Raw genomic sequence first — 27,182 nt, forward strand, 5'->3', positions numbered from 1 at the left:
GGACGTCATGCTAGGTCAAACAAGCTCTCAAAATATCCTTGACTTAAATTCTCTAACATATGATGGGCTTCTTGAAGGTGCCTTGCTAAAACAGGGGTGCAAGGATAGATCCACCAACATAGATTAAGTGGAAACACAAGAAGTGATTATAATAATAAAACTAATAATAAAATCAAGTGATACACAACAAGAATTACATACAAAATCACAAGCAATGCACAATGGAGTACATAAACATTAGATGTTGAATGATAAATAACAAGCTATTTGAATTTATTTGTATCATGTTGATCTTTTTCAGAACTGTCTGGTGAACTATAGCTGAAACCTTAGCTTAAGTGGAGAAATGGAAATAGAAATGAATGACATAACTCCTCAAAGTCATAAGAGACCCTATGAGACAACAATAAATTCAAATAGGTGTGTTTCCTAGGGCAAGATAGCTTGATCCACAAGGGTTTGAAGAAAATCTAAGTTTGGTTGCAAAAATAGAGCTTTCCTTGCACACTTGGTTAGGTATGCTCGAGCAAAGCAAATCACTTGGCAAATTTCTGAAGTTGTTTGAAGTTCGAAATTGGGCATTCGTTGAGTGCTCCCTAGGGAGAAGATCTTTCACCCCTTGTAGAACCTGGTGGTCGTTGTTTTCTCATTTAAGTCCCATATTTCAGGTAGTCTGTCTCTAAGAACTCAAGAATAAGTTAAGCAATAGATTTACATTCAGGTATTACCAAATTTAAAATTCAGTTTTTCAATTTAAGTTTTTAAAAATTCAGCAAGTTTGGTATTCTTTTCCACACTTCTCTGTTGTTCTCAAATATTGGATCCCTATTTTCACCATTGCTTTTAAGTGTTAATTTCAACCATTGTGCATTATTGAAAGGACAAGTGTTTTATTTAAGCCATGAATGAGTAGTTGTTTAACTAGCTTATGGGAAACCAAGCACACATGGGGGATTAAATGATTAATTAGATATTTATTTGTCTGGTCGATTAACTATCTCTATCTAAAAAAGAAGAGTTTTCATCAAATGTAAAGTTACAACATTGTCACCCGACCAGAACAAGGTTAAAAAGGGACAAAGACTAACTCTTAACTATCATTTGCAGCATGCACCAGAAATTTGGGAAGGGGATAGAAGAATCCAGAAGGAAGCAATAAATAATGCTAAAGATCACTTGATCTATTCATCCAATCATACCTCCTTTGAGAACAAACCTCCACATGCGGACAATCCCAAAAGTACATCAGGTTTTACCTGCCGGACCTGTGTTAAAATGTGATGAGCAATGCAAACAAGAGTAACATGAAATTCAACAACAAAAATAAGAATGGCTTGCACTAACAAAAAGGAAGGGTACTCAGATGCAGTCGAGTGCATTTTTATAAAGGTCGTTAAAGGACCCAAATAGAGCCTTGATTCATAATTTTTACAACAAAAAAACATGCCATTAACCAAGTTAGACTAGGTTTAGAGGGTCAAAAGTATGCAATCGTACCTTTGCAATAACAAAGAGGTTGTTTCTCATTGAATCTCTGATTGCAAATATCATATGAATTAACATAAGAAGCACAAATGATTAATACGATATTACTATAGTTCATCATAATCCAAAACCAAAAAACTATTTTACCCCCATCAGATTAAACATTAGATTCATAATTTGCAATACTATTGAAATCAGTGAACACCAAAAAGAAGTTGGAATACGACACTAGACGAATCAAACAAGTATAACTTCTCAGGAGTTACATATTCTTGTACAAATATTAGACATATAAGTGGAAAACAGCGGATGAGAAGATCACTCACCACTTCCACCAGCTTTGCCCCTTCGTTTAATCCTTGGCGACTGATTTCATTTTCTTTCCATGCAAACGGTCGGACCTCAGGGTCTAAATTAGCGCGCTTCTCTGTAATCAATCCCTGAAAAGTAAATCATGGTCATAATCTAACATTGACAGCTGTTAGTATTGTAGATGAATTACTTTAAAAAATAATTTACTCCGACTTTACTACTACACAATTTACTAGGAGTAGTTTTTGGTATAGTAGAGGAAAGTTGGGAATGGTACTATTAGTATTAATTAATAATAATAATAAATTTTTTTTATTATCACTTATTATGGTATGGAGTACTTTTTGTTTCATTTTTCTAACTCTTATTATTAACTATAAATTTTAATTATCGCACCATGTCGTTTCGGAGTCACTTTAGGTGACGTTTTTCGTTTCCATTCTCGTACCACATCCTGAATCGTATTGCGATCCAGGTAAGTTATACCTTCCTTGCCCACTCCCAAACCAATATCTCATATCATAGAGGTCCTAGACATCCATAAAACAATATAGCAAAACAAGGTCCTCACTAACAATAAACCAATGTGATGGGATCATGGGAAACGGAAAATAAAATTCTCATCAATCTCTATCTCCTCTTCCAATTAATTCTCAGTATATTCTCAGTATCCCAATGCCCATCTCCTATCGCCCATTGCCCATTGTCAAGAGGCAGGCAAGCACTAGAAATAAAAGTTTTCAACTCCATTTAAACTTAATTTGATATCCTAGCCATTAAAGTGCATATGGTAAAACATTGCCCCCGTACCGCATTTGAAACCATTTGTAACGAATACAATAGGTTCTACTTTAAGAAATTTAATTTATGATTAGTGTTATGGTTATATTTCTACTTGTGATCAATGTATTTGGACAAAATCATTGCCCTATATTTGCTAATATTGGTTTGGTTTCTTAAGTTTCCAAACACAAAATCAACATTTCCCGCATGGAATCGAATTATGTTTCGAGTAACATTGATCCTAGCTATTACAAGAATTTTTTCCTCAAAAGATTCTTCCACAATCATTTAGCTATGTAAGTCATCAGAAATCAATTTTGGTCACATACCTTGTCATCAACCACCCAGAATTGGCTCCTTGCACTGTCAAAAGCAGACTCATTATTCCCCAACATCCTTGCCATTGTTTTCCTGGCAGCATTAAGAACGCCCACACCTGCACTGTCAGAATAAACAAGACCAACAGGTTAGTTGCTTGATTAACGACAATGGCTAACAGGAATTACAATCTTATTCTTCTTAATATGCCTGCAAAAGTATCTAAACAGGAAAATTAAAATAAACCACTCTTGGCATGCTCAAAAGTTTGAGGTTTTAGTCACACAAGCTTAATTATAGATAAAAACAACAAAAAGAAGCTGAAGCAAAAAAAGAGAGAAACGCCAAGAATTTAAAGAATAGAGGAACCTCCCAACCATTTCCTTTACTTTCATCAAACCACTTCTCTCCAGACTAAAACAACTTTGTCCTGTCGCACACCCCTCTAATTTTTTCCTGCCCCCGGGGGATATTTATCTTTGTCATAGTTCGTAAATGTCAACATAAGTGCAAAGTCAGGGTGGAACCTTTGACCTTAGCCTAAATATAAGGCCACATCGTGTCGTATCCGGCGTATTGTAAAGGTTTTCACATTTACTGAACCATTATTACCTGCATCGTAAAGGTGTAAAAAACGGAATTTTAGGCATTTCTAAGAGATACTTCATTATTTGCGCCAACATTTGGCGGTACAATAGCCGCATCATCCCCGTTACTGCGTCACGGAGTCCATAACTGCAACCGTGACCATTACTGCGGTTTTGCACCAACTCTCTTACCTCTGGTATCAAGATTGTGAAAACCAAAATTTTAACATTACTAGAAGGAATTCCTACATAAAATCTTCCAATAATTATTTCACCACGTTTTGACATCCTAAGCACAATACTAACAACAAATCAGTAGGGCTTGCTGCATTCTGTTTGTTTTTTCTAACTAAATCTTGTGTAGCTTCTTCACAAAGAAAAGCTCTCCAGCCAATAAGAAACATCTTGGTTAATTCAGCATCATGATCATTCCTTTTCCAGCAAGATAGGGGAAAACAGAAATTCTCGATCTTCCTGATACTTAAACTAACATAATTAGAAAATAATTATAGTAAAAAGGGTTAGCCTTGTAACAATCGATGAAATGACATTTTTTTTAACAAAATGATGGGCTTGTCAACTCTGAAATCAATCACTCCCATTAAATATTTGTAAAATATACAAACAAATAAATTGATTGAAAAGCTACAAAATATATTAAGATGGCAAAGAGATGCCATCATAGTGTAAAAATGTGGTAATGGTCGCGATCGTGGTAACGGAACGCTGATGAGGTAATGGGAGTGATACGGTTATCATAACGCCTAAATCTCGGTCGAAACCATAAGATATCCCTTGATATGGTTTTTTTTTTACACCTTTACAGCGCGGGAAAGACCGGTTCGTTTATTTTGAAAATCTTTACAACGCGGACTATGCGATGCGATGCGGCCTTGTTTCTACTCTATGGATGCCATCCAATACCACAATGCAAAAAAGTGGTTTTGGTTAAGAGGATGGTTTGGTCATGGTAAGCTGAAAAACCTTTACAATATGGCCACATTAGGGGGAGGTGGGCAACGTTTGCACTATGTCCAACAGTGTAATTTAATAACATGTTAAAGCATTGTGAGTATGTAACGTCTGCTCATCCTATAGGCACATTTCCTGAAGACTTCAAATTGACCTACAACATGCTTTGTGTTTCAGTATATGATGAGATGAATATAAAGCTTATAAATATTAAACCTCAAATCATTTTTGAAACAAATAACTACATCCACAAATAAAACAGGCGAACCTTCCAGCTCCTGCAACAACAATCTTTTGTTTAGGGAAGTCAATCATTGGCCTTCCTTGAGCCCTTACAGCTCCCAGTAGCCCAGCAATTGCAACACCGGCAGTCCCCTGTTTCCAAAAGAAAGACAATCAACTATGTTGGTATCCCCTGTTTCCAGAAAAACAATCATACACGTACATCTGACCAAAGAGACACTCGATTGTAACTCAAAAAATAGAGTTGAAAAACACTCAAAATTATTAAAAGGTCTCCAATTATTTCACTAGGTATTTCACCAGGAGCCGTTTACAGTATTCTCAGAAGCACAGGCAATAGCCATCCTTTTATAGATCCAAAATTACTCATTCATTCAATTTCAAGGCCTAGCATTTTGAACAGAGGATAAACATCCATGACCAAGATAGAAAAATTACACGTATTCAGTAAACTTGTACTCGGAACTTTAAATTAAAATATTAGCAATGATCCATATTGCAGTAAATGGGCCAAGTTCGTAATTAATCTCCCTTAAATGCTCCAAAGTCCCACCTTACAATAATTAAACTGCACACAACTAATCTACCTTAAATAAACTTATACATTCTAATCTCACACCAGTAACCCCAAACCTCAAACAATCATATCCCACTCTCTTCTCCCTCCTCCCATTTGTGCCACCAAAATGAATTTTGCAACACCACTGATGAATTATGAAGTGAGAAGGAAGCTATCACTACAGAATTGTCTACCAGGATACCACCACGTCTAAACGACATCCTTCTCTAAAATCTCCCACTAGCATTTACATTCTATGACCACCTTTTACCAGGGATCCTATTTTCTTTCTCCGGCAGCTACCACCTTGGCTTTCCTCCTTTTTTAACTATCGAGCTGCAATAAGAATGGTGATAAATAGGATTCCCAATGCATTTTGTTTCTCAAATTTGACTATCATGGACAAATACTGACTTGAGATACTTTGGTGAAGTTGTGGTTGGCTAAAGATGAAAATGCTATAGTTTTTAAAATTGTATTAATTTGAATGATTTCTTTGTGTAAATTTTATTTGCTTCCTTTAATACTCTCAATAAAGGAAAACAAAAGTCATATGAATGAGGTTATCTAACTTTGCAATTTCTGATTTTCAGTTGTGTTTGAAGTGGAGCTCATATAAGAGACGCAGGTTATTGCTTTACATTAAAATTTGATTTTAAGTTGTTGAAAGGGGTAGTTTTGTTGTTTATGGAGGTAATGATGTTGGTGGTGCCAACAGTTTTTTTGGGGTTCTATTGTGTTGATGGAGGTAATCCAGGGTTGCGGTGGTTACAACTGAGATGGTGGCAGTGGAGGGAAGCTTCTGGGTGGAAATGATGGTCGTTGCTTGGCTGAAGTTATTATTGGTTGGTCAAATGAGAGATAAGTTACTACTTGTCTTAATGAAGACATGACATCACTTCACTTCGAATTTAGGGATACAGTGATGGGGGCAAATAACAATAACAACAATAATGTCAAAGCCTTACTACCAACTATATGGGGTTAGCTATTGACGGTGATAAACACAAAAAAAAGAAGGGAGTATAAATAGAGTGATAGACTAAGTATACCAAGTGGGTGATCGAGAATATACAGAGAAAGACGAAATGTTTGATAGAATTCAATAAACGAATCCCAGCTTTATGTAATAGTAATTCCACATTCCACAGCCATGGGCACATGAGAAACCCACAGCAGGGCCACCTTCTAATTGATTTCCCAATCAAAGAACCACCCTCTTTAGAGAATCAATAAAAGAACATCAAGGTTACATGATTTTTTGCAAACAAAAGGTGCTGAGCAAAAGTTTCAGAATTCATACTATGGCATATGTGCTGTTTAAATGAAAATAGAGGCCAAAACTAAAGTTTTTAGAAACTGGGCATATCACAACAAAAGGAAGGAACATCCATTGCCTGATGTAATTTGACAGAGAATTATGCAGGTCCATCCTTTCATCATACCTTTTGTTTTCTTATAAACAACCAGACCTAAGTAAATCTTTGGCCAACAGAAAAATGCATCCAGGGGAGCATGTTTTAGTTAACAAGAACTTGAATGTATTATGCTAATCAGGATAGTCTGGATATAATGTAACAGTTATCAGTAAGCAGGCTGCCATATGAGCGGCCTTTGAATGTTCCAAACGATATACAGTAATTAATTATGACACTACATCCACCAACAACAGCACATTGATAAGTGATACCTGTACATCATCATTGAACATTCTGTATTTATGCCTGTATCTCTGCAATAATGTGAAAGCCCACCTGCTCTGAAAATCTTCGAACTGTAAGAGAAAACATCTGTTGATATGAATCCCACAAGAAAAGAAAATAGTCTCAATGCATTTCAGCAGCCAACGACAAAAACATAGAGAAAAAGACCTGCACAATTACATGCGGCCAGCGAGTAAAAACAGCCTCCATAAATTCATCAATAACTGCTAGATACTCTTCTCCATCGAGACGCTTTTCTTGCAATCCCAAATCTTTAGAAGAAAGAACAAGATTATTTCATTCTGTATACTCACATTTCTCATATGACTAAAATAAAGAAAACAACCAAGCACAAACTCTATCCCAGGCAAAAGGTACAAGGAGGTCTAAGCAGCAAGAGATAATTAAGAGACTTTTAAAGAATACTACAAATACCTTTATTAAGATAAACACAATTAATTGTCCCTGGTAAGCATCGAGTTTGAAACCCCGTTAAGTTTTCACTGTTTTAGTGCCCCACCCCCCCACCCAATCACACACACGCACCCTCTCTCTTAAAAAAGAAGTGTGAGTTACACATGTATCAGATTATCTTACTACCAAGGTAAATGCAGTTTTCTAATACTCTCCAATCAGCATTCCACTAAAAAAGGAAGTGAATTCAAAGATTACCAAATGAGAGCCACGAGCATAGAGATCATCTTTTAGAAGTGTTAGAAACACCACAAAATTTACAAAAGCATGAAATTGGTGGACCAACAAAACTGCAGTTCCTAATGGAATGCATAAGAAAAGCGGTCTGACACCATTGCTACTTAGTCACCAATGCTCCAAGTCAAACTGGTGCTCCACTATTGGTCTAGTAATTAAACCATGTGTAATCAGAATCCATTGTAGTCATAATACTTGTAGTTGAAAACTAAAAGAGTTGCAGTATAAAGTAAAAAAAGCTGCCAAAAAGAAGAGTACACAAGAGACAAGAAGTGAGGACAAGCTGTCCTCTTGCAGAAAATAAATTTATATATTTAGCCCAATTCCTCTAAAGCTCTGCAATCAGAAAACCCATAAAAGTACAAACAGCCTTAGCCATAACAAAGCCTGAAAAGTAACTTATAACACAAAACATCGGAAGAAATAAAACCTCCTTGAGAACATCCACAAATTCTACTTCAACCATACTCACAACAACACAAGTCATAATGGTACAAGTGCTAGTATCAGTACTGTAGTAGTACTTAAATTAACAGTAACATGCTTTGACAAGTATAAATGTGTCCTTTACTTCCATTTTTCAACTGACGTAGTCTTTTATATGTGGGTGACTTTAGAATCTTCATGACTTTTACAAAAGCAACAAACACGAGATCCCCATAAACCCTGTGCAGAGTCAAGTGAAATGCACAATAGCTATACATGACTAAATTCTTTGTTAAATGAAAAGCAATCTAGCACCCTCAAACAAATAAACTACCACAGAAATACTTAGCATGTTCACGTGGCAGAAACTGCAGGCAATTACCTCCAAAACATTGACAAAGAAGCAATGGACAATTTTCAGAATTTCAATGTGAAAGCATTCACATAAACAAAAAAGACTCCCAAATCATCGCTATAGGAAATTAGATGTGCTGCATGTGGAAAAAGGGTATATGATAAGCAAAATACATAGGTGATGTAAGGATGGTGTACTATAATAACCAATAGTTGACCCTATATGTTGGAATTATGACTTTGACATTGTTGTTGTACAATAATAAGAACCAAATTCATATAAATTACATGATTTATATTCTTACATAGAGGGTCCTCAAAAAGCTTCTCATTATTGGTTCCAACATCAATCATCACCGGTAACACCTGCTCAACAAAAAAATAAGGCAAAGAGCCTATCTTAAAGTGATAGAACAAAAAGGAAAGCAACATATGCTTTACAAATAATAACAACCAAAAGCTTCCAATGAACCTCTTGTCTGGACAATGGGTAATATTTATGGAATCTTAGATTCTTAACCCACTAGAAACATAAAGGTTGCTCCCAACTAACCCTTAATTCACTAGATGTGATTGTTTGCAACTTTAGAATGAAAAAGTACAAGTACCATAATGAGCCCATTTTTTGTCCATTATGATCAAAAGTCAATGAACGAGAAACCCTCGACTCCATTGGAAGTAGATACAACTCGAGAAGATCATATTCTAACAAATTGACAGCGTGTAGACCCAAAATTGGCAGAGAAATAAACAAATAATCATTTTTATGATTTTTTTGACCCCCACTATGGTTGCTCTAATAGGTAAATAAACAAATAAGTTTCAACTTTAGTATCAAATGTCAAACATATTCATCCTCCACAAAATGAATAAATTTTTTTAAAAACACTTAATTATTTGAACAAATGATATTCAGCCAGCTCCTAACAAAACTGAAAATTAAAATCATATGTTGCATTTGTAACTAGAAACAACTAGTGGAAATAAATAGATGAAATAATAAGATTCCTTCTTTTGGAGGTAATTAAAAAAAAGTCATTCTAATGGGGATAAGAATCTTTGATTACATTAGATTTTCAATTAAGTAGTTGCTTCGGAAGTAGGAACAAATCAAAAGCAACCATACTAAGGTTCAAGATCACTTATAGAAATAGGTTTTACCAATCACCGCAAATATTTATCAAGTGGAGGTGTATACTTTTAACCCTTCTTCCCTCTCAAAAGTTTAATCCTCCTAGTTGAATACAATCTAAACACTCCTTGGCCAAATGGCTCAAATATTGTAACCAGATAAACCCTGAAATACAATCAATTAACAAATTATCTTACAACTTAAGAAGTAGAAGTTATTTTCAATTAATTTCTAAAATATACAAAGGATAGTTGTGGGTAGGCAGCATAAAACACAAGAAAAATGGAAACCTAAAGGAGAAAAGATAGAGAAGGGAACAAAAAGAAATTAGAAAGTTCCCATTACAAACTTTCAAGAGTCAAAAAGGAGGAAGGGTTTGAATCTTTGTATGGTGTCACGTTCAAGTACAGGTTGAAGACCAAAACCTATCTTCTCCTTAATGTCAGTCACACAAACAAGTCCAAATTTTGAATCAATTTGTAAGGTTAAGGCTGTTAGGGAAGGGATTTAAGGAAGAAGGAGGTTGAATTTAAGGGAAGAAGAAGAAACAGTAAAGAAGAATTAGGGAAAAGGAAAGAGAAAACACCGCTGCTCATTCATTTCTGGATGCCTTACATTGATAATTATTTAGCTATATATAGACTAGGTTACAGCTTAGCTAGGTCCTTTTAGAAGGGTTCTAGATGTTGAATACAATGCAAGGTACAGTGCATATTTCTAACAGCAAGAATAACAGAAAATATTCCTTTTGCTGACGTGGCGTTTGTTATAACCATATTCTCTTTCTTCATTACTGCTCAGCATCTTTTGTGCCCTTACTCTTGTTACGCCTTTTGTAGATTAGCAGATGCCTTCCTCCAGAATGCATTACATTACCCCGGGGCAGCAAAGTCACCTTGCCCTCAAGGTGATGAGAAGGAAAAGCTGCTTGCAACCTGTGAAAGTTCTCCCAAGTGGCCTCAGAAGAGGACCGCCCTTGCCACAACACCAAAACTTCACAAGAGTCATCTGATGGAGAAGTGGTGTAACGTATGTCCAAAATGTCTACAAGCTCCACACAAAGTTCCAGGTCAGCATTCAACTGAGGTGGCAAAGCAAAGGCAGGAGCAGAACCAATAGCAACCTTCAGATGAGACAAATGGAATGTGGGATGAATAAGACTGGAGGGTGGCAGTTCCAGACAATAAGCACGGCCCTATTTTTTGTAAAATTTTTCTTGGACCATAGAAGCGAGGAGCTAATTTCTGATTCCTGCGAGTAGCCAAATATTTTTGTCTGTAGGGTTGTAACTTGATGTAAATAAGATCACCAATATTGAATGAAATTTGGCGTTTATGTTTATCTGCATACCACTTCATGATTTGTTGAGCCCGAGCCAAATTAAATTGCAATTCATCTAACACAGCATCACGTTCAACCAATAACTCTTCCAAACTATCAACAGGAGTAGTAATTTGAAAACGGACTAGGTGAGGTGGAACACGGCCATAGAGAGCTTGAAAAGGGATCATGAGGATCGAAGAGTGAGGGGAGGTATTGTAAGAATATTCGGCCCAAGGTAGCCATGTTGCCCATTTTTTTGGGTTACCATTGATAAAGCACCAAAGATAAGTTTCCAAAGTCTTCTTAACAATGTCAGTCTGACCATCGGTTTGGGGGTGGAAGACCGTACTGCGGAGTAGTTTAGTCTGTTGAAGGCGAAAGAGTTCTTTCCAAAATTGACTAACGAAAACCCGATCAAGATCAGAAACTGTAACACCCCGAAAATTTAATGACGTAATTATTTAATATTTTAATAGTTTTTAAAGATTTTACAATTATATTTAATTATTTCTGAATTAGTTTTAATAAACTTCTTGCATACATGAATTAAATGTTAACTTATATATATATATATATATATATATATATATATATATATATATATATTAAAAATATAGTTACGATTTCTTAAATAAAGAGGTTCGAATCAAAATGATTATTTTATTAAAATGTGTGAGCCCACGAAGGTGAGTCTCTTAGTTGGGTCTCGCAAGAAAATGAATCGCGATAAAAATAAATAAATAAATAAACTTAATAATAAATAAACATAAAAATAATAATAATAATAATAATAATAATAATAATAATAATAATAATAATAATAATAATAGTAATAACAAGTATAAAAACCCGTGAAAACCCTAAATGCTCAAGAAGTCGTCACTCCCATCCCCTTTCTTCTCTTCTCTCTTTCTCTCACTCCTTCCTCCCTCCCTGTGAGCAGCCGACAACCTCCACGAGCAGCAACAGCAGGCGCGCCTCCCTCCACGAGCAGCAGCCGGCAGCACCAACCCGTTTCCCCTCCCACGAGCAGCAGCCTTGACCTTCTCCTACCCGCACACGCCAGTAGCACCACCACAAGGGCTGTGCCGCCTCTGTGTACACCCCAGCCGTGCAAACCACCATTACAAGTCCCTTGCTTTCGCTCCCTTTCTCTAACTCTATAATTGTGAGCCATTTGTTCTTTGATTTCTAAGTATTTCTTTGATAAATTGATGTTTACTTGATTATTGAGTTACTACTTTGAATAGTTGAAATGAGTATTGGTTAAAAATGTCATCTTTATCATGTCTAGGGCTCGATTTGGAGATGAAATTACTTATAGTGTGTGTGTATGCTACATTTGGTAGTGAGATGGTTGATTGGAAAACTTTACAAATTGTTTTAAGGCTTAGTTTGGTTATCTATTGTTGTGATAAGTGATAGTTGGTAATGGTATGCTTGTAGTTGACTATGGAAGTGGTCTTGGTTCTTAATTGGGAGTAATAGTTGTTAATTAGTATTGTTTGATTGTTGTTAATCACAAGTACTTTTGTTAGGTTGTTATTATAGCTACATCATGAATATAGTGTCAACTTATCATTGATGGTTGCTAAAGTTACTTTTTACGATGTTTGATTATAGTTCTTTCTAACCTTGGAGAATGTAATAAATGATATTGCGATGTGATAACTTTAAGATTTGTCATTATCATCATATTAACACTATATTAACATCGTAAGATTCAAGTGTGATTTGTTATTTTTTTTGGTAACGTGAATCAATATAAGTCAAATATGGTTGATGTAAAGGAACGATTTACATAATCCTTTTATTCTTAAATTGATGGAAAGACTTATATTGTTGTTGAGTCAATGATTATGATGGGTGTTAAATGAGATGTGTGTGTTAGAGCAATTGGAAACTTAGCTCAAGCGGATGATAGTGTTTACTTGGGCATTTAGTTGGTATGACAAAGTAGTTAAGAGAACTTATAAGTTCAATTCCTAACTTGTATAGGTTCCCAGTTTATAAGAGGAAAGTTGACCCTTAGTTGGGTGATTTTTGTAACTTGTGGTCGTGCAGTGACGTTTCCAGGTACGTACACGCAGTAATTAATTATTATATTCATCGTTTCAAAGTATTATCAATATTACATGATTATATGCATGGCATTAGAATTATAGAACGCCAAAAAGTAAACCATGCTAGTGAATAGTCATAATAGTGATATAGGCAAGTAGAATAAAAGCCTTAAGAGACTATGAGAACAGATTTCTAAATAGTAGAGAACGCACCAAGGTTGTGCGTGGTATCGAAGTGATTTCCTACTTATTGAGCCTTAATTTATGATTAGTTGGCGTGACTCAACTGGATTATGTCCGGCTGATTTAGTAGTCCCCTAGGTGAGGTCTGACGGGACCACCGTAAGGGGGGTATGAGCATGCTTGGGTCACTAGGCGCCGGATGGCCGATACCGCCCCTTGACCGAGATGTTACCATGCGGGCCTTGCAAACCCCAATATGGTGGCCTCTTCACTGGTTTAGTACCCCAGTGTGTTAGTTTTTCCCGAAGGTAGGACCCGAGAGGGTTAGCTGGAGAGGGCATGAGCTCATACTTTGCCATGGGCGCCGAATGGCCGATAACGCCCTTGGCCGTGTCACTATGCCATGAATAGAGAAAGGATCCACTACCTTTGAATATACTCGAGAGATTAGTAGTTGGAAAGAGAAATTATGAGTAAATAGAGGTGTTTAGACAGATGAGTAGACTCGTTATTGCCATACTATATCGTTGTCTATAGTTTTGTTCAATGACTTCAATTGTTATAAGTTCATTAATTACTGACGTGTATGTGTTTGTTGTTGTTTGCTCATGACTCTCTATGATCCTGCTATGACACATCTGACTATGGTCATTATGTTGAGCAGCAGGAGGATCATAGCTTGACATGACAGGTATAGGAGCTTCTTTTGCTTTGCATTGGAGGAAAGAGCGGAGTACGGTCATAACAATTGTGTACAAATTGTCTAATGCTTGTAGCTTCTATATTACTTGTAAAGTTTTCTTTTAGGATTGTATAATTTCTTATGTATGGAGCCATGTGACTCCTTGTATGATCCATAGTTCCGCTGCGTAGTTTTTGGATGTACAGTAGTGAGAATACTCCTTTAGTATCCGTCAGATCGATGCGTTAACACTGGAACCACGATCCTTGTTAGAGTTGATGATTTGAGAAGCTGACGATGATTCTTTCCATCGCGACGTATTCTTGAAGGCATTAAAGACCTTAGATTTATTTAGTTATGTTATCCATTTATATATCCTTGTTACATCCTCAGTTTTCACCAAAGATGCTGCCGAAATTTCCACTTACTCACCTTTTTAATTAATCTTTAGCGTTATTCTAATTATTCTCCCTTTTCTTTTATGTAACAACCGAATTTCCTCCCTTCCTTCACGATTTCTGGTTCCGTTTAAGGGGTTGGAAATTTAGGGGTGTTACAAAAACAATGGTAGATGGGAATCCATGGAGGCGAAAAATCTCTTTAACGAAAAGAGTAGCCACAGTGAAAGCAGTGAAGGGATTGCAAAGGAGTAAAAAAATGGCCATACTTAGTAAGACAATCAACAACGACCAACACTGAATCAAAGCCCTGAGATTTTGGTAAACCATCAATAAAGTCCAATGAAATATCGGCCCACACTTGGCTCGGAATGGGGAGAGGTTGCAAAAGGCTGGCAGGTGATTGATGAGAATGTTTCTGCTGCTGCAAAAGAAGTCTTTTTTAAATTGATCTATGAGGGGCTTTGCAATATGAGCATAGCGGGCGACAAACTTGCGATAATACCCAGTGAGACCAAGAAAACCACGCAACTACTTCAGATTTTGTGGAATAGGCCATGAAAGCATGGCTACTACGTTGGAGTCATCATAGCTACACCTTTTGCAAAAATGATATGACCCAAATAGGGCACTTGTTCCAAGCCAATATCACACTTTTTTGCATTAACAAACAATTGGTTCTCAATGAGAATTTGTAACACAGTAGCCAAATGTTGTGCGTGCAAGGTTTTAGTGGGACTATAAATAAGAATGTTATCAAAAAAGACCAAAACAAATTTGTGAAGAAATGGGCGAAAAATATTGTTCATTGAAGCTTGAAAAGTGGTCGGGGCATTAGTCAAGCCGAAAGGCATGACTAAAAATTCGTAGTGGCCTTCGTGAGTTCGGAAGGTAGTTTTGCACACATCCTCTGGACGCATACGAATTTGATGATACCTCGAATTTAAGTCCAATTTGGTGAAAATGGTAGCTCCGTGAAGTTCATCGAGGAGCTCACCGATAATTGGAATAGGGTACTTATCCGGAACAGTGGCTTTGTTTAGAGCTCTATAATCAACGCAAAATCGCCAAGAACCATCCTTCTTCTTTACCAAAAGGACAGGTCTATAGAATGGCCTTTGAGAAGGTTGGATAATGGCGGCTTTGAGCATATCGAACACTAGGTTCTCAATTTCTGTTTTTGGGATTTGAGGGTAACGGTAAGGCCGAACATTGATGAGGTTGGTGCCCTCCTTAAGGACGATAGCATGGTCATTTGGTCTGGAAGGGGATAAGTGAGTGATAGGATAAAAAGCTTGTTGATGGGCTAGCAACACAGGTTGTAAGAAGCTGGGTATCTCAGTTGGCAAAGGCTCCTGTACCAACCCATTATACTCAATAAGGACTCCACTACCTTCACACTGGATAGTTTTGAGCATGGCTTTGAAAGAAATTTGTGATGGTAACTTGCTTGTCATCAACCACAAATTGCATTGTTTATTGCTTCCAGTCAACTACCACAGGACCCAAAGTCTCCAACCATTGAACTCCTAACACTACATCGGTGTGACCCAATTCCAAGACCAACAAATCAATGGAGGTAGATATCCCTTGGAAGGACAGTAAGATATTTTGGCATTCACCATTTCCAACAACTTCGTGACCAGTACCCAACACTACACCAAAGTTAAGGCAAACAGTAATCGGCAGATTCAAGCGTTGGACTAAGGATGTGGATATAAAATTATTGGTGGCGCCAGAATCGATTAATATCACCACAGGTTCGCCATTGATATCTCCCATTAGTTTCATAGTTTTAGGTCTTGTGATGCCCACTACCGAGCTTAACGAAATCCCAGCCATGGTAATCTCCTTAGTGACCTCTTCGGGCTCAGTGAATGGAACATCCTCGTCCTCCGGATCCTCCTCAATGGTGACCAATAAACTGAGTTCCTGGTTTTTACACACATGATTGATGGACCAACGCCCATCACATCGAAAGCATAATCCCTTAGCACGCTTCTCTCGAAGTTCTTTTTCAGATAATTTGAGGGTAGGTTTGGAAGGTTGGGGAGGTTGGGTATGGAAGTTTGGGCGACGGTGAGTGTAATCGGTAGTATTACTGGGTTTAGAATAGAAAGTCAGTGAATGTTGCTTGGGACAGGATGTTTTCACAGGTGGGGAAACAAGAGGTGGACCGGTGGGTTCATTGGAGAAAAGACACATGTGGTCCAAGTACTGGGCCCACTCCATTGCCTTTTTAAGAGAGGTGGGTTCAAAAAGCCTTAGTTCTCTTTTAATCCACTCATTTAACCCATTCACAAATGACCCCAACATAATATCCTCAGGTACTCTTCCCATGGCTATCACCTTCTCCACAAATTCCTTATGGTAATCGGCCACCGAGCCACTCTGCTTAACCGATAACCATTGCTCACATAAGGATCCTTGGTCAAGGGGGCGAAAATACCTCAAAATCAAGCTCTTAAGCTCCTCCCAGTTGCGAATTGGATTAAGCTGATTTTCCCAATGAAACCAAAGAATGGCCTCCTTATCCATACTAACAGCCGCTTCCATGCGCTCCGCCTCGGTCAAGTGGTAAAAATTAAAAAATTGCTCCGCACAAAGTATCCAGCTATCCAGGCTATCTCCTGTAAAAGTAGGTATGTCAATTCTTTTTGTTCTCCAATTCTCACGATGATTGGGGAATATGTGGGTAAGGTGGGTTGAGATAGGCAGTATCATAATGGATGGCATTATAGGGATGAGTATGTGGCGGAGGCATGTTGGGTAGAAATGTAGGAGTAGAAAATGGAATACTCGGTTGCGGAGGTATGTTGGGTAAGAATGGTAGCGTAAGAGATGGAAGACTCATTGCAGATGTAGTGGTACTGTAAAGAGGATTGGGTAAGAATGGTAGCGTAGGAGATGGAAGACTCATTGCAGATGTAGTGGTACTGTAAAGAGGATTAATGGGGAAAGGAATAGGGGCAAGGGGAGGATGGGACACTGGCTGGTTTACAGGAGGAATGGAATGAGGTGGGGGAGATTGTTGGTGTGGGGTAGAGTTGAGGGATAGAGAATCTTGAATTTTGTGTTGACTGTCAAGTATCATGGCTACTAAAGAATCCTTTAAGGATTCCTATTGTTGATTCATACGGTCTTCCAAAGCGGCAACTTCACCCTGAATCTGGGTAGGAATGAGTTCTTTGCGTAAATCGAATTCTTGCTCTAAAGACTCGATTCGTTGTTGATAAGTGGGATTGCCCATGGATCGTGGCTCTGATACCAATTTGTAAGGTTAAGGCTGTTAGGGAAGAGATTTAAGGAAGAAGGAGGTTGAATTTAAGGGAAGAAGAAGAAGAAGAAACAGTAAAGAAGAATTAGGGAACATGAAATCAAGCAATTGAAAATATAGCTCTAAACAAGTAAGAGAAAATATCACTGTTCATTCATTTCTGGATGCCTTACACTGATAATTATTTAGCTATATATAGACTAGCTTACAGCTTAGCTAGGTCATTCTAGAAGGGTTCTAGATATTGAATACAATGCAAGGTACAGTGCATATTTCTAACAGCAAGAATAACAGAAAATATTCCTTTTGCTGACATGGCATTTGTTATAACCATATTCTCTTTCTTCATTAGTGCTCAGTATCTTTTGTGCCCTTACTCTTGTTACACCTTTTATAGGTTAGCAGATGCCTTCCTTCTGAATGCATTACATAATCACATAACAAGTTCAACAGCCACCATTTGCACTCATCTTGGAAAAAATACGTGATTGCTTTTACCATTTTCATCATCTTTGTTATATGTTATAATAACTAAATCAACCTTCAAAGATCTTATCAAAAAGTATACATGGAGTACACCACAGTGTCATATATTTCTTTTCTTGTTCTAAGAACATCATTTAATACATGTTTTCCCCTTATTTAGGAGCTTAAATGAAGTGTTTCTATGCTATTTTTCTACTTTTCATTGCATTTTACGCTTGGGTTAATGTTTTTGGGCCTCAACTTGTCTTGCGGTAAAATGAGCGTTTTTTATAGAAGAGTATGAGCTTTTGGAAGACGGAAACAATAAGCAAGGATTTGGACAAAGCTGGAAAGAATATGAATAAAAGGATGTATTCAGAAAAGAGTATATAAATACTCGATCTGGTCGCGAGTGCTCCAATAGACATAAACTACTACGACTAGAAAACTCGATCGGGTTTCGTAAATCGATGAAGCATTTCAGGAGAAACCTAGTCGGGTATGGTAATATGTTTTTGCTTTGTTAGTTCTGTGGTATTTTGTAACTAGTCGGTCAGGTCTTCCGGATACTAGTCGAATATCGCGGACCATCAAGAGATTATTCTATTTTTTTGTTTAGTTTAACCTAAAGGTGTTCATTCGGGTGATCGGGTCGGTTTCGGATGGGTGTCATTCGGTTCGGTTGAATTTCGAATCGGTTATTTTTCATATGCGTGTTACGACGGCTCACACTTGGGTCGGGTCGGTTAGTCACGGTTCGGTTGAAGATCAATTATTCGAGCCATCGGGTTTGCATCGGTTCGGTGTCGGTTGAAGTTCGAGTCGAGTGTCAATCGGTCTCGGGTTGTCATCGGTTAATAATTTGTTTGATTTTATCAGGTACAAAACGAGTCCGAGTATTTTTTTCAAGCAGAATTCGGCTACGAGTTACTAATTACTATCGATCGAGTCAATGTCACATTAAGTTGCTAGTCATTTTTTAATTGATGACAAGATTCTCTTTACTTAAGGGAAATAGTTAAACTTTCTTTGTTACTTTTACTTGTTTGACTGTAAATTAAAATTAAAGTTTTATCATTTTTCATCTAATTTGATTAAAAATAGTTTAATAAGCATTGACCATTGATTATTAACTCTAAATATATAAAACCATGTATTTTAAATTTTAATTTATGAAAATATCTCACTTTATTAGATTAACTAAGAAGTTGATTGAATATGAGTAGATCATACTTCCATGTTAAAAATTGGTTCACGTTTACAGCAGTTCGATCAAAAATTGGTTCGGGTTAAGTTGGTTTTAGCCGGGTCGAGTTCAGTTTCGAGCATAATACGGGTCGGATAAGACTCGATTCAATCACAATTAGGTTCCGGTAATCTCGGGTAATAGTTATATGTCGGTTATAAAAATCGGTCGCAGTTCGGGTTCAGTTTTCCCATTTTCGGTTATCAATTAGTTGGGGTGCAATTTCGGTTTGGGTAATGTCGGTTCGGTAAGCCTAAAAAAGAAAGGCATTTTCAGGTCGGATAACTTTCGGTTTCAGGTTTGATTTTCAGGTCGGGTCACATTGAACAACTCTACTTTAACCTATCTTGTAAAAACTATAAATAGCACAGGTGACAACCTATTTTCATAAGCCTTTTTTTAGGGTCTGACCTCGATATGGTTTTGGTTGTTGATAGTTATTCATGGTGTAAAATATTTTTTAATTTGTATGTTTATTAGGTTTTTACCGTGCACAAAGGTAGACCTCTTGTTTGATCTTTCTATCCTTTCTAATTGGGGTTCTGTAATACACCATTGAATTTCAGGGATAATTCATATTCCTATGTGTTCTAAGATTATGTTAATCTTATTCCTGATCCTTGACAGCCCTAGATTATCTCTTATTAGTATCTAATCGAGTCACTCACTGGCTACCACTAAGTTTCACTATATTATACATCTCTTCATACTGCATATCCCCTATCAAATATGTTGTGTTCGGCTCGCACTTAACCTAAGACTAAAACTCAAGGTAACTGGCTATATTGTTTATCTTTGATTGTGTGGTCAAAGGGCACATTGAGATCATGGTCACTTTTAGGTGTGTAAAGTTTTTAGAATGATAAAGTGGCAAAGAAGAAAGCACCTTTAAGGCGATTGCGGAAAGAATGTTCAAGAGGAGAACAAGCAGCTTCGATTGATAAAGTGTGGAGAGTACTTGAGGAACATATTTAAGGTTGAGGTAGAGATAGGGACTAAGGTCATTAGGGTGTGAGATGTGATAATTTTAGAAAACCTTGAGAAAAAGAGGAGGAAGGCAATGTCATTCCCTTTCTAGAAGTCAAAATAGGGATAAATAATGTCTACTGAGATCAACATGAATGATTAACGCATCCAAAATTATTCTATCCAAAACAACTTCCCATTCTTGATCAAAATGATCTTTTCTTTTCAGTACATGGCTACTTCACTAAAAAAATTAACAAATATTTAATGTTTACTTATTACTTATCAGTTAGAAATTAAATACCAATTCAGTATTATTAGTCATATTTAAATGCAAAAGCATAATATACGTTGATATAAACACTTTATGTAAAAAGTCAATTACTTACGCAAGAAAGGAGAATTTTTATAAAAGTGGTTTTATGGCTAAGTAGTTACAAAAGCAAAGGCAAAAAGAAAGAGACGTAAAAAAGAGAGTAATCCAATTGGCAATAAAATGAGAAGCACAAAATAAGACAATTTGCAGTCACAAACATTACTGAGAACTCAAGAAATTACTCTTTGTGGGTTGATCCCTGCAGCAGCAACATATAAATCTAATTTTCCAATTGCAATACCAATACCCTGAACTCCTAGATCTCCAAGTCCCAAAATTCTACTACCATCAGTCACCACTATCATATCAACCTGCAAAGTCAGAAGACTCAATCAACACTGCACCATTAGAAAACAATGTGAAAAAAAATTGTAAGTCAAAAGCAATATCAACAGAAGTAGGCATAGAAGAACCAGTCCACTGATTCTAGCTGCTAATATATGTGCAAATATTTAAGAAAATATTGTTCATCCACAAGCAACTGTCAAATTTCCAAACACTAAACTAGAAATTTGAAAAGTTCTAGTCCATTTGACTGCTTACTCATTCTAGCCGTAATAGCCATGTAAGACAACTCTGTAAGTGATAGTCGGTCATATAGTCAGTTATCTATTTTCTTTTGGATGTAAGAGCTCATATTATACAGGTGAGACAAGAAGCTGACACAATACATAAAAGGGGTAGAATCACATAACTTAGAGTTAACCCAAGAAGACAATAAAAGGCAGAAATAGTAACCAAGGACTAGATCAATGATTTGCATAGCAGTAACTATATTGAAGGATTCTCACTGTTAGTGTTGTAAACATCATTGCAAGTCTATACAATGAGTGATAAAGCTTAAAAAAATTACTCCTGAATCAAAGATCAGTATGTTATTAGTCATACCTGTTCTGCAGGCCAATTGTATACCATTGACATCATTTCTCCACGATCATCGGAGCTAAAATACATTCCTCGTGGCCTTCTATATAACCCACTGAATTTCTGGCAAACAAGACCAACTGTAGGAGTATACACAATTGGAGCGTATTCTTCGATATTCGCAATTAAAACCTGACAATATAATTTAAATATTGTGAGAGCTTCTAACATTTTACAAACATCACCAACCACATGCAGATGCAACAGATAAAACAAAGGTTAGTTCATGATTACCAAGTCCTAATTGTCAAGGCATCAAATTAAGTTAAATGCACTTCTACCCCATATACAAGAATTAATAGAAGTATATTATATCCTCGATGACATTAACTTCATGGATAGCATTTCAGGTGCTTTGCTAATAGAATAAAAAATGCTGATGCCTAGAGAGCCATTTGTGAGCCCAAGATGTCATACACAACACTCAACCTAAGCAACAAAAAAAAAAAAAAAAAAAGAAAGAGGGAGTTTTTATGTGGTGACCATGAGTTTTTGGCTTTTCCACTTGGTGGACAAACGTTTTTATTTTATCCCATGGTGACCCTAAGCTTATAACTTTTCCACTTGCTAGACAAAAGGTAAAGCTATTTGTTAAATTTATGTTATTATTACCCATCATAATGATTTTTTATAAAAAAACGCCGCAATATGAGGCACATTAATCAAATTTTGTTTGAAATGAGTATTTAATTTAACAAAGAGAAAAAACTTTTGTCAACCACATGGAAAGGTTGAAATTTCAGGGCACCATGAGAATTAAAAAAATGTTTGTTTACCACATGGAAATGTCAAAAACTCGTGGTTACCACGTGGAATTTTCCAAAAAATATTAACACTTAATTAGAATTTCAATGAAAGCTCATCAAGAAAAGGTTATCTAGAATTAATAAGCTATAAATCTTTGCCCTAAAGACCAGTGTATAAACTGTCAAACTCAACAAGATTACGAGGTTCCTCTATTCTACAAATGGAATTCTAAACATCGACACACAAATGATTGACAAGTTCGTGGTAAATTAGTTCAGATAGAAAGGGCTCATGTAAAAATTTTGATCATTCAGCAATAGTGTTGAATGCTTTAATCCAATTATTATTTAAAATCAAACAGACATAAATAGAGATGATTTCAGACACATGTTTCCAAAATATTTTCAGTTCACAGATTTCTAATAGATTGGATGCATCATACACTGGATGCATCATCATTCCAGAATATTAGTTGGAGGCAAACATAGCAAGTAGTAAAGAACTTGAGTGAAATATAAAAGGATGTATATTGTTGTAATTCAAGATTACAATAGTAAGATAGTATACAAGAGGCTTGAACTTTCCCACGAAGTATAGAACCCACTAAATTTGTATACGATATATCAGATATCTTTTCCATTTCCCCCTCATCCTTATTTATACAAATATACTCTATAGCTAACTAATGCTGAAATACCCATAATACCCTCATATCCAAAGTATCACACTCTCACGACAAAGTTTACAAGCGCATCAAAAAGTAAAATACAACCATTGCAATAAGCTGACGATGGGTCAGACATAACTGCAAATGTCAAGTGAATAAACACACTAAAGTAAGATAACAAGTAGACTCACTTTGTAGTACATCGTTTCATTTCTGTCATGCAATCGGTTAAGAATCCTCCATTTTGCTAAAGCATAAGTATCAGATGGTCCATCCTTCGTCGTCAGTTCAAGTTTCCTCAAGTCAGCCACTGTGTTGTTGATAACAGTTAGCAACAAGCATTTGTTAAGCACTAAAATTCAGTAGTAGCAAGATGTAACAAGAAACAAATTTATACAAGATATGCAATATAGAATACAAGACATAGTCCACCAGTAGCATCAAGAAGAACTAATATAGATACAAGGAAAATAACTAATTTCCAATTTGGGTGAGAAGCAAACATTGCATCGCCTATATAGTTACAAGAACGATCATAACACTCCATTGTAACAAATAATGTTGCCTGCTTAGAATGGACGATCGACAACCTCCAAAATGTTTTGACGTATCACGCGTAAGCAATAAATCTAATTTATTATCAATATATCCCAATACATATCAGACTTGATCAGATATCTGAACAAACTTTTCTTCGGATGTAAAATAATGACCTTCTATGACTAATTATCTCATCCAAAAAAAACTTTCAAATGTGATCACAAAATGATTTACATGATACTCCAAAGTTCCTATCACAAGTACAGACATTATACGGGCAAAGGATAGTGCTCTAGGTTAATAGACATCAATACAGATTGTGATATGAAATACTAAGATGTATACCAAATCTACAATTTATTCTAATCAATGGTGTTGATATTCACAATAGAGTTGCTTCATATCACAATCTCATTGCTAACTCATGCTCACATAAGTTCCTCCCATAGCTAGAAAAGAAAGTAATTGGTAACCAAGTAGACTCAAAATCCAACTGAGCTCATGAACACCACCATAAGGTGGACAGCCTAAGTAAAGCCTTAATAATAAGATAAGATTTCAAGTATAGAAACTACCCAACAACATTCTTGATGGGACTTGGAGCTTATAAAAATAATACTACTTTCATAAAAATGGAAACTGCTTCCAAAGTGCCTATGGGTACTACTTTTTCAACAGAACTTCTTTTATATCATCCAGAGACGCCTAAACATTGAAGGTAGAGCTCACATGCTTTAGATATTTCATTTCAGGCACGGACCTTCGAACTGGCTGCTTTTTGGCAGTTGCTTGAATTTATTAACACAAGAGTAAAGGTTTGTCCGAACACTCAATGGTTGCCAAAGTCTAATGAACTTTGAGTTAGCTATTTTACGTTAATAGCTACTATGGTCAACTGTAGTGCTTTTTCCCAAAAACATATCACTAGAATAGAGGAGTATTCTCATGAAATAACAAGTGTTGTAGCATACTATTACAAGTGTGCCTTGTACATTAACATGGAATAATGATGATTAAATCAGGCATTTTTATTTCAATTCTCGACCTTGATAAGAATCAATGTAATTGCACCTTAACCAAAAGAACATCCTTATTAGATATGACAAGGACAAGAATGAAAGGATAATATTAAAACACAAGAATTAGCAAAGGATCCGGAAACAATGATAAATACAACAGAATGAGAGTATAAACATCAAGCTATTAAAGAAAAGGCATGGATATTGCAATGACAAATAAATAGAGTAGTGGAAACTGACTAAATCGTTCAATTTGTTGCTCAGTAGTCATGACATTTGGTGGAAGAAGTCCACGAAGATCAAGCCTCTCACGCTCTGTCATGGAAAATGCGGTGCCCTACTATTCAAACAATCATATGTCATAAAATCTTATTTAGAAGATCCCAAAAATCACAAGTGAAACAAATTTAAATATGAAAATGATAGCAAAAAAACTCAACACAGTTCAACATCAAATTGAGTAGTTGCATTTTACAAAGAGCTTTGTATCTTTATTTTAAACTTCTCATTAAATTTTGTACTTTCTAAAGATTAAATTATTCATGATAACTAAAAACTGACTAAGAGGTACTTTTTCCATTTTAAATAAGGCATATAACTTCACTTATCAATTAATACTACCTTCATGGTTATCGATTTTCTTTTAGTTGCAACAAATTGTGTTCTGCACTATTGATGAACCCAACTTTTAAGTTTTGACTATCAATATTGTAGAAGTATAAACAAAAACGTCACAATGTAAAATGTCGTCCAATTTGTCTCAATGTATATTTTCAAAATATAAAACATTTTGTAACATGCACAAAAAAAACCCTAAATAAAATTACTAATAATCAAAGTCCATTTATTCAAAGATGAAAATCAAATTTTTGCATTTAAATGATGAAGGATTTACAAGTCAATATACATACATAAACTACCCTTCTTATTCTCTTCCTATCACCATATGATGAATGTACCTAACAGAAGTACTGGAATACTATAGCAACTAATTTACCCTCATTCTCTCCCTCGCTCCTAATTTGATGTTTGGAAAAATAATTTATTAAGCAATCTTAGATTATCTTGGCACGGTAAGATGGAGTGTTTGGTAAATTTGCGGTTGAAATAGCATGTTCTAAATTAGCAATTTTTGAACAAGTTGCTCCTAGGGACCATTCACTATGCACTTCAACCTTCAATGCTTATACTACTAAATCAAGTGAGAATTTGTCATCATCAATGACCTAATAAGTAATAACATTCTCCTACTTCTTCCATACTAAATGAACTGCAATAAAATCAATGGCCAATCACATTTCACTAAAACTCACTGTATCTCCAGCAAGTAAAGTAGTCATCTTTCTGGTGCTATTCATTCATAACAGAATCCAAGTCAACATCAATCTTTCCTCAATTTTTCGCTAAAGTATTTTTAGCTGCCGAGCTATCTTCCTCACTAAACAACTCCAATATTCTGTTAACTTTCAACACAATCAAACAATCACATCAATTGACGACAAAAATTAATCAGAATCTCAAACAGCAGAAACTCAACTAAAAACCTGACCGCCATAATCAAACAAATATGAACAACTACACAAAATTAATTAGTCAAAAATACACAAAACTAAATTCCTAAAAATTTTAAGTACTAAAAAAATTCAACGAAATCACGAAAAAAATACCTTGTTAAACCAAGGATCATGAAGAATGTCTAGACTACGCTTATTAACAATAGCAGGACGATGACCTTCTGAAGTAGTAAACGATCTATGATTTAAAACGATCGCAATTTGATGCTTCAACCGTCTGATCAACGACGATGTCAATCTACTTCGATTACAAATCACCGACATTGTTTCTGCAAAAATAATTTCTTCAATTCTGCATAAATTTGTTCGTCCGGGAATTGTTGAAGATTCGCTGCTGCTAATTGTGCTGGAGAAAGTAAGAATCAGAAATTAAAGGGATTTAGATTGGTGTGAATTCGAATCTTTCTTATGGGAGGGTGGCGCCTGATAGAATTTTTTGGCACAGGTAGAATTTATAATTGCACCAAATAAATATTGTCAATATTATTTGCTGAATATAAATTTTTAATTATATCATAAGTTGTACCATAATATTTTCTGTGGGACATTTGTTCTGCACTTCTACGCTGTTTACTTATATTTATGAGCTCATGTCTCACTTATTCTTTTATTTTATGTACTCACGTCCTTATTTTTGTGAACACTTTCTAATTAGCTTGAATACACCAATATATATAGCCTAATAATGTAGGTGACTTTCTTATGTAAGGGTCTGTTCTCTTTGTCTGATCTCATCGGATTTGATTTGAATTTACTAAGGACTAATTTGATATGGTCTGTTTCATTCTAATCTAATCTGAATCTTTCTGATCTGATCTTATTTAGTTTCACAAAGTTATTATTATTATTATTATTATTATTATTATTATTATTAAGAAATTAATTTATAATGTCATTAACATTATTATTATATTAAATAATCATTTATATGTTATTATTATTATTTTTTTTTTGTCAAACAATTTTCTATTAACACTAAACAAATAATTACAGCAAGGGTAAAACCCAGATAACCAGGGCTCTCCTTGTCAGGTGCATCAATGTGAAAGAGAGGGCCACCTTCTAGGAAGAGTTTCCCCTCCTCACTCTTCATGTGCAAAGGAGAGACCTAGTTATCTCAAAAAAGCCACGGTGAAACAAAAAACTT

General features: G+C 35.8%; 1 protein-coding gene across 2 annotated transcripts in view; it reads right to left on the bottom strand.

Moving 5' to 3' along the window:
• Positions 1-26,509, bottom strand: part of LOC130810412 (NAD-dependent malic enzyme 65 kDa isoform, mitochondrial-like) — a 30,561-nt gene extending 4,052 nt beyond the window's left edge. For both annotated transcript variants that reach the window (XR_009041047.1, XM_057676463.1), the window contains exons 1-12: positions 26,129-26,509; positions 24,702-24,798; positions 23,094-23,212; positions 21,453-21,620; positions 20,747-20,875; positions 8,759-8,819; positions 7,131-7,234; positions 6,950-7,033; positions 4,726-4,832; positions 2,910-3,021; positions 1,812-1,925; positions 1,200-1,265 (exon numbers count right to left, since the gene is read on the bottom strand). Coding sequence is in view for 1 of the 2 variants with exons in the window: in XM_057676463.1 (XP_057532446.1) it covers positions 1,200-1,265; positions 1,812-1,925; positions 2,910-3,021; positions 4,726-4,832; positions 6,950-7,033; positions 7,131-7,234; positions 8,759-8,819; positions 20,747-20,875; positions 21,453-21,620; positions 23,094-23,212; positions 24,702-24,798; positions 26,129-26,299 (1,332 nt within the window). In the remaining variant the exon portion in view is untranslated. The remainder of the gene's footprint in view (positions 1-1,199; positions 1,266-1,811; positions 1,926-2,909; positions 3,022-4,725; positions 4,833-6,949; positions 7,034-7,130; positions 7,235-8,758; positions 8,820-20,746; positions 20,876-21,452; positions 21,621-23,093; positions 23,213-24,701; positions 24,799-26,128) is intronic.
• Positions 26,510-27,182: the final 673 nt, after the last annotated feature.

This window comes from Amaranthus tricolor, chromosome 4, assembly GCF_026212465.1.
Source record: "Amaranthus tricolor cultivar Red isolate AtriRed21 chromosome 4, ASM2621246v1, whole genome shotgun sequence".
In the NCBI taxonomy this organism is placed as follows: Eukaryota; Viridiplantae; Streptophyta; class Magnoliopsida; order Caryophyllales; family Amaranthaceae; genus Amaranthus; species Amaranthus tricolor.